Source organism: Gastrolobium bilobum, unplaced genomic scaffold (genome assembly GCF_033153095.1).
Source record: "Gastrolobium bilobum isolate Gb01-03AN ecotype WA unplaced genomic scaffold, APGP_CSIRO_Gbil_v1 utg34075, whole genome shotgun sequence".
Lineage (NCBI taxonomy): Eukaryota > Viridiplantae > Streptophyta > Magnoliopsida > Fabales > Fabaceae > Gastrolobium > Gastrolobium bilobum.
In genome coordinates this window covers 63,727-72,500 of record NW_026896709.1, presented here as the reverse complement: position 1 = coordinate 72,500, position 8,774 = coordinate 63,727, and the positions used below count along the sequence as shown (strand labels likewise).

Sequence of the window (8,774 nt, the reverse complement as noted above, 5' to 3'; positions counted from 1 at the left end):
TCAAAAACCCGTTGCTCTTGAAGCCAATGCCTCCCTTCTTCCATTTTGGAGATGAGGAGCTTAGCAAAATTCCAGTTTGGATCAAGATAAGGAATCTTCCTCTTGAATTATGGAGCAAGAAGGCTCTTGGGAAAATCCTATGCAAGATAGGTAAGCCATTGAGAACGGATCACCTTACAGCCACTAGGGGGTCAATCTCATTTGCCCGTGCCTTGGTGGAGGTTGACGCTTCCAAGGATTTAATACAATTGGTTGTCATTCAGCTACCCGATGGAAGAATATTAGAGCAACCGATTGAATATGAGAATGAGCCATCATTTTGTTCTTATTGTAAGACCATAGGACATGAGGTAGCTGCTTGTTCATATGCCCTTAAAGCAAAAGTTGCGATTGAAATACCTACAGCACCCGAAGCAGTGTTGGATAATCATTCTGAAATTCCTCCCCCTATCCTACAAACTGATCTGGATGCTGGTGATGTAGGTCAACAGCATGTGGAAGAAATGAATGGTGGATTTACTGTTGTTTCCTCAAAAGCCAAGAAGAAGAAGCTCAGAACCTTGGGGAAACTGCATGCAAACAAACTGCCAGGTAGATACCTCAGAACTGTGAAGAAACTTGTCCAAGTTTATAACATGCCATCGAATAGCAAAGTGGCAACAACAGCTGTTCCCAATACAGCTGATGCTAATCCCCCTACGGGTCTCTTCAGTTCTCCAGTTAAGAAAACAACCCTTGTTAATACTGCTGCCAGCATTGCTAAATCTCCTGCCAAGAAAGGAATCCTGCTCAATACTGCAGCTGCCTGTGCAAGTGTTACCAAGTCCCCTGATCCTAAGAGCAGGAAGCATAAGACAAAGGGGATCATTTCTAACAAATTAGCCAGCAGCAGCTCCCAGGTCTTGGTGACAGTGAGAAAAGGGACTAATCACATAAATATTTCTGATGTGGGGGATCTCATCCCCTCCCCATCAGTATGATTATCTCATCTTGGAACATTAGGGGTTTTAATATGCCCCTAAAGCATCACATGATGCAAAAATTTATTGATGCTAAAGGGATTGATATCATGGCCATCCTAGAGACAAAGCTGGATGCCTTCTCTGTAAATACTATTATGCAAAGAAAATTCAAGAATTGGAGTTATTCTCATAATTTGAATTCTCATAATGCAGGTAGGATAATTTTAATTTGGAATCCAAACAAATCTGACTTATCTGTTTTATCATGTACAGCCCAAACCATGCATTGCTCTTGTGTGTGTAAGGAATCCAACCAAAAATTCTTGATCACCTTCACTTATGGGCTGCATTCTGTTTCGGCTAGGAGGGCTATGTGGGCCTCGCTACTGGACTTAGCTCCTCCCGATGATTCCCCTTGGTTAATTATGGGAGACTTCAACAGCACTTTATCCCCTCAAGATAGATTTCATGGATCGGATGTTACAGCCTATGAGTCCAAGGACTTCTCAGATTGCTGCACAGAATTGGCCTTAGCTAACATTGCATCCCATGGTTCCTTCTTCACTTGGACAAATGGGAGAACTTGGAGTAAAATTGATAGAGCAATCAACAACATTAATTGGAGTGTCATCTTCCCAAACTCCAGTTGTGAGGTTTCTGGATTTCAATCTGTTTCTGATCATGCCTCCTTAATTATTAATACAAATAGTAATTTTGTGAGGGCTAAAGGTCCCTTCCGGTTCAACAATGCAATTGCCTCACTGCCTCAATTTGTAGAGGTTGTTTCGGCTGGTTGGGATCAGCAATTTGTGGGCTGCAAAATGTGGATTCTCTGTAAAAAACTGAAGGCTCTAAAAGGTCCTTTGAAAACTCTTGCTACGTTGGAGCTTAAAGGCCTATCATCTAGGATTGAACATGCTGAAGCTGAGTACAATGAGGTGCTCACTGCCCTCCAGCAAAACCCCATTGACCAGAATCTCTTGAGCCTAGCTGATAAGAGTAGGCACCATATCATGAAGCTGCGCAAGGCAGATCACCTGCAATCTGCCCAATTGATGAAGAACAGGTACCTCATTCAAGCTGACAGATGTTCCACCTTCTTCCATGCTTATGTTAAGAGGACTCACCATACCCGTTTTATAGCTGCAATCACTCTTCCTAGTGGGCAGTCCACATCTTCCCAAGTGCAAATAGCTGGGGCCTTTGTGGACTACTTCAGCAACCTGTTTCAAGCTCGAGATACTGATTGTCTCCCTGCGTCTGCAGTTTGTGAAGCTGGTCCAATGGTGCCTAGTTCCAGCGTTAATGAATTGCTTGCTCCTATATCCAAACTGGATGTGTGGAACACCCTTGCCTCCATGGATGACAACAAATCTCCTGGGCCAGATGGCTACAGCTCTCGGTTTTATAAGAAAGCTTGGAGCATTGTGGGGGATGAGATCTTTTCTGCAGTGAATGAGTTCTTTCTTTCTGGGAAACTACTCAAGCAACTAAATCATGCTTTCATTGTGCTAATTCCCAAATCTGACCATGCCACACAAGTGAAGCACTTTAGGCCTATATCTTGCTGCAACATTTTGTATAAAATTATTTCTAAGATCCTTGCCAGCCGTATAGCTCCGGTCCTTGAAAAAATTATTGGTTCTTCTCAGACTGCGTTCTTAAAAAATAGGAACATGATTGATAATATTTTCCTCATCCAGGAGCTACTAAGGAAATATGCCCGTAAAAGGATCTCTCCTATATGTATGCTCAAAGTGGATCTTCATAAAGCCTATGATTCTGTATCTTGGAAGTTTCTCAAATGGGTCCTTGTCTCAGTTGGGTTTCCAACAAGATTCACTGATTGGATCATGGAGCGTGTCACTTCTACTTCATTTAGTGTGTTGGTTAATGGTGTTGTGCATGGTCATTTCAAAGGTGGTAGGGGTCTGAGACAAGGTGATCCCCTCTCCCCCTACCTCTTTGTTCTTTGTCTGGAGTATTTATCTAGAGATCTGAGCAGCCTCAGGGATAATATAAATTTCCAGTTCCATCCTGCATGTGGTGACCTGAGCATTTCCCACCTGGCTTTTGCGGATGATATTATGCTCCTCTCAAGGGGAGATGTGCCTTCCATTGCCACTTTGTTTGCTAGGCTGGCTTATTTTTGTGATGTCTCAGGTATCTCTATTAGTACTGATAAATCAGCCATATACTCTGCTGGCATGGATCCGGTTTCTCTTTTGGAGGTGCAATGTCTTACTGGATTTGTGTTGGGAGCATTTCCATTCAGGTATCTTGGTGTTCCGCTGCTCTCTTCTAGATTAAATGTCATCCACTATGATCCCCTTTTCTCTCAGATTTTGGGCCTTGTTCAAAGTTGGAATAGGAAGACGTTATCTTATGCTGGGAAGCTGGAACTCATCAGAGCCGTTATTCAGGGCATTGCTAATTTTTGGATGAGCATATTTCCTCTTCCTGTTTCTGTCCTAAACCGGATCAATGCTATTTGCCGGAATTTCTTGTGGGGCAAGCCAAATAGTTGTATGTCTAAGCCATTGGTTGCTTGGATGGATATTTGCTCCCCTAAGCTTGAAGGGGGCCTTGGTCTCTTCAGCCTTAAGGAGTGGAACATTGCTTTACTTTCTAGGACTTTATGGGGCATCCATGCCAAGAAAGATTCCTTGTGGATTAAATGGGTGCATAGCCAATATCTTAAGGGGGGAAGGAAATATTTGGGAGCATAACCCATCCCCCTCGGATTCACCATTGTTTAAAAAGATAATGCTGATTAGAAACATTTTGCTGGACCGTGAGCTTCAGGCAGAGGGAGCGCTAATTATGCTTGAGTCGTGGACAAAGGACAACGCTGTGGAGGCCAGCAAAGCCTATGCCTACTTCAGAGCATTTAGGCCGAAGGTATTCTGGCACAAGGCTGTATGGAACCCTGCCATCCCCCCCAAAGCAGCCTTCATTTTCTGGTTAGCCATGAAAGGCAAACTCCTTACGTTGGATAGAGCACCCTTCCTGGAGATTGATACTTCTTTCCCCATGTGCAACTTGGTGGAGGAGTCCCATGCGCATCTATTTTTCCTATGCCCCAAGGTTAGCCAGATTTGGAAGGCAGTCCGTGATTGGTCTCCTATCACTCGGTCTTTCATCTCCCTGCAGCGCAGCGTCAGCAGCCTCGTCCGTGAGAGAGCATTATCGGGTAGATTGGGGAAGACCAGATGCCTTGTTATAGCTTTGGCAGTGTATTGCACTTGGTTGGCTAGAAATTTACTTTTGTTTGATCATGTTCCCTTTTTGGTAGACGATGTAATTAACAAGATTAAATTTCTTGTTTATAGACATGCTCATCTTACTCACTTGTATTAGACACATGCTCTTAGTGGACTAGCCTAGGCTCTTGCACTAAGTGCATATGTTGTTTTTGATTATGCGGGGTATGCCCCGTCTATTTTGTATATCTCTTTTGGGTTAAAATATATTTACATTTTTCCCAAAAAAAAAAGAAAAAAGAAAGAGCTCTCAGTCCTCAGTCATTCTCTCTCCTTGAGCGATTGTTCTCTGTTCTCTCTCCTAGGGCTCGACACTTTCAGCCACCAAGGGTGCCTCCCTGTGGCTTGGCCATCGTGGGTGAAAGGTGCTCAGCCGTGTGGGAGTGGTTCTCTTCTCTTGCTTGGTTTTCTCGGATCTGTCTCTTCTCCTAGTCAGATTTCAAGCGGTGGGTTTATCTCATTTGGATTCTTTGGCTGTACCTTTTTGGACGGTGGACTTTGTTAGCTTATTGGAAGGTGGTCGTTGTTAATCTCACAACAAGCCACGCGTCCACTCTTGCACTGTGACTGGAGTATTATAACTCTTTCTACTGCATTGGTCTGGAAGCATTTCATTGAAACGGTGATTTTGTCTTTTCCTCTATCACTCCTTTAATCTGCTGCAGGTTACCTTTCTTTTCTTTTTAACCTCCATTTTTGGAGTGTATTGGTTGTGACCCAGCTTGTATGATTGGGAACCGATGAACAAAGAAAAAGATAAGAAGCGTAGAAATGCAAAGAAAAAGCAAGCTACAAACAAGAGGTCCGAAGAACTTAATGGTTCCAAAGGCATAAGTAGTGTTGCTATTGATGAACAACTTGATGGTGAGACACTGGCTGGTGATTTGGGTGGCTCGGTTGAACCAACATCACCAACAGAGTCTCTTCCACGCAGTGCACTCCAGGTGTTTGACAGTTGTCCTGAACCAACTGAGGCAGAATCTTGCACTCTTGGGGATGATGATTCCGTCACAGAGGATGTTCCAGATACTGAACAAGTTGTTTCTGCCCCCAAGCTCCTTGTCAATCCCACCAAGCCTTGGGCCAACTTGTTTAAGGATAATAGAGTGCCTTCAAGTGGGTATAATCTCAAGTTCTCGGCTCCACCAGTTGATGATGATGTCTTACTGGACGAGGCTGATATTCAGCCCCTTTCTGGCAGCTGGGAGCATTGCCTAGTAGGGTATGTGGCTGGCAGATTTCCAGGGAAAAAAGACCTGTTCGAAATTTGCAAGAAGTGGGGTGTCAAGTCTTCTTTCATCACCCATGCTAGTGGTTGGCTAATCTTCAAGTTTGAGAATGAAGATGATATGCTGAAGGTTATCTCTTCTGGGCCTTATTTCATTTTCCAGCGACCATTGTTATTGAAAACTATGCCACCATTGTTCATGTTTGGCTCCAAGGAATTGAGCAAGATCCCAGTTTGGGTCCAGCTGAAAAATCTGCCTTTGGAGCTTTGGAATCCGGCAGCTTTGGGAAAAATCCTATCAAAAATAGGGACTCCCATTAGGACTGATCAGTTAACTGCTACTAAACAATCAATCTCCTTTGCTAGAGCACTTGTTGAGGTTGATGTGGCTGGGGAATTGATAAATGAGGTCAGGTGCTAACTCCCAGATGGTTCCACCTTTTTTCAAACTATTGACTATGAAAGCTTGCCTACATTTTGCACTCATTGTAAGATGATAGGTCATGAGGTGGCTAAGTGCAAATCTGTCCCTAAAGTTGTGGTTACCAAGCAGCAGCCAGCCAATGAAACCGAGGGGGTCCAGAATATTCATGATGTGGAGGCAGTGGCTAAATCACCATTGTCTCAGCCCATCCTCCATCCTCCAGAGCAGGAGCCTGTTGTTAATCTGCAAGCTCCTTTGGTTATTCCCACGGGTAATGCTGTGCTAGCTAACAAGGCAGGGGCTGCTGTTGCAACTCCCACGGATGCATCCTGTTCTGATCCCATCTCCCACAATGATGCAGATGCCGAAGGATTCACCATGGCAGTGTCAAGGATTAGGAAAAAGAAACACAAAGACAGCCTCATCAATTCCAAGCAACCGAATAAGGGGCCTCTTGTTAAAGCTGTCAGCAAGACTAAAAATCATTTATTTCCTTGTGTTGGGGATTCATCTCCCCATACAACCCGATGATTTTAGCTTCTTCGAATATTAGGGGCTTTAATATGCCTCTAAAGCACCAAGGGGTGCAACACTTCCTTCGAAAAAGGGGAGTGGATGTTTTGGCCATTTTGGAAACCAAGTTATCTCTTCACTTGGTTGATCAGATTGTGAAAAGAAAATTTGGGGGTTGGAACTGTAATCATAATTTTTCCTCCCATGCTGCTGGCCGGATCCTTATTCTTTGGAAGCCGCAAAAAGTCACCCTAACTGTCTTGCAGAGTACAGCTCAACTTATGCATTGCAATATCCTCGATAATTATTCTGGGAAAATTGTTCAGATTTCTTTTGTCTATGGTATGCACTCTATCACAGCTAGAAGAGCATTATGGACCAGCTTGCTGAATATTGGGTCTACTATGAATTTCCCTTGGCTTATTCTAGGGATTTCAATACTATCCTCTGCCTCTCTGATAAACATAATGGGAACTCTGTTACTGCATATGAAACTAGTAATTTCCGGGACTGTTGTGATGAGCTTGGTGTAGTTAATCTCAACAATCATGGTTCCCATTTCACTTGGACTAATGGCCGTGTGTGGAGTAAGCTCGATAGAGTCCTCTGCAACCACTTGTGGTCTAATGATTTCCAGGAATCTAGCTATGAGACTCCCGGATTTGAATCCATCTCTGACCACTCTCCCCTCATTATATCTTTGGGATCAGCATTGGGTCGAGGTAATGTTGCATTTAAATTTCATAATTCTGTTTCGGACTTATCTAGCTTTCTGCCAACGGTTTGTGAAGCCTGGAAACTCCAAGTTAAGGGCAATAAAATGTTTGTTATCTGTAAGAGATTGAAGCATCTCAAGGGCCCTCTTAAGCGGCTGTATACTGATCATTTTAGCAAGATTTCCAGCAGGATTGAGGCTGCCGAATTTGAATATAACAAGGTTCTTGGGTCTCTCCAACTGTATCTGAATGAGGCAGCTTTGCTTGGGTTAGCAGATAGAAGTAGAAGGGATATTATCATGTTGAGAAAGGCTGAGGCCAGCCATTTTTCACAGATTTTGAAGAATAAATTCATCTTGCAAGCTGACAAATGCTCTAAATTTTTCCATGATTTTATTAGTAGCAAGAGGCACCAAAGATTTATTGCTGCCATTCACACTCCGAAAGGTAATACTCTCTCTTTGCAGTGTGATATTGCTCATGCTTTCTTGTGTCATTTCAAGGACTTATTGGGGGTGGAGAGGCCGATTCAACATGCATCCATTCCTATTATAAACAATGGTCCTAAAGTGCCATCTGATTGTTCTGCCTTGTTGCTTGGCCCCATATCAAAATCTGATGTTTGGAATATTGTTGCTGGGTTTGATGATAATAAGTCCCCTGGTCCGGATGGATTCAATGCCAAATTCTTTAAAGAATCTTGGAACATCATTGGAGAGGACATCTTTGGAGCAGTTTATGAATTCTTTGCTTCGGGAAAACTGCTTAAACAAGTCAACCATGCAGTTATTGCTTTGATTCCGAAATCGGATAATGCATCCACTGTTAACCATTTCAGGCCAATTTCGTGCTGCAATGTTCTGTATAAGATTATATCTAAGCTTCTTGCTAACCGTATTGCCCCTGTGTTGGAACAAATTGTGGGTCCTTTTCAATCAGCTTTTTTGAAAAATAGAAGCATGAATGACAACATCTTTCTTGTTCAGGAGATCATCAGAAAATATGCCCGGAAAAGGGTATCTCCAAGATGTTTATTGAAGATTGATTTGCATAAGGCCTATGATTCTATTTCCTGGGATTTCTTGCGCTCCATGCTGACTGAGTTGGGCTTTCCTATCCTTTTTACTACTTGGATTATGGAGTGTGTGTCCTCCACATCTTTCAGCATAGCAGTCAATGGTTCAATCTATGGCATGTTTAGAGGTAAAAGGGGGCTGAGGCAGGGAGATCCCCTCTCCCCCTACCTCTTTGTTCTCTGCTTAGAATATCTATCAAGGGATTTAAATTCTTTGCAGGACGATAGCAGCTATAAGTATCATCCTTCTTGTGCGCCACTGAAGATTTCACATCTTGCATTTGCGGATGATATTATTCTGCTATCTAGAGGTGACATCCCATCTGTTACTGCTTTAGTTTCCAAGCTCCAGTATTTTTGTAATGTCTCGGGTTTGCAAATCAGCAACGACAAGTCTGCTCTCTACATGGCTGGGATCAACCAATCTGAAATGGACAATATTCAATGCATCACGGGTTTCCCTATTGGCTGTTTTCCTTTCAGATTTTTGGGAGTCCCTCTTTTAGCTTCAAGGTTAAATGTTTGTCATTATGATCCGCTTATTTCCAAAATCACTGCATTAATTCATGGCTGGAATCGGAAGACCTTATCCT

At 43.1% G+C, this 8,774-nt stretch overlaps 1 protein-coding gene across 1 annotated transcript; it reads left to right on the top strand.

Moving 5' to 3' along the window:
• Positions 1-3,728: 3,728 nt before the first annotated feature.
• LOC133301553 (uncharacterized) lies at positions 3,729-4,322 on the top strand. Its single transcript, XM_061501198.1, has one exon. It carries the CDS (start codon positions 3,729-3,731, stop codon positions 4,320-4,322), a length of 594 nt encoding a protein of 197 aa, XP_061357182.1.
• The last annotated feature ends 4,452 nt before the right edge of the window (positions 4,323-8,774 follow it).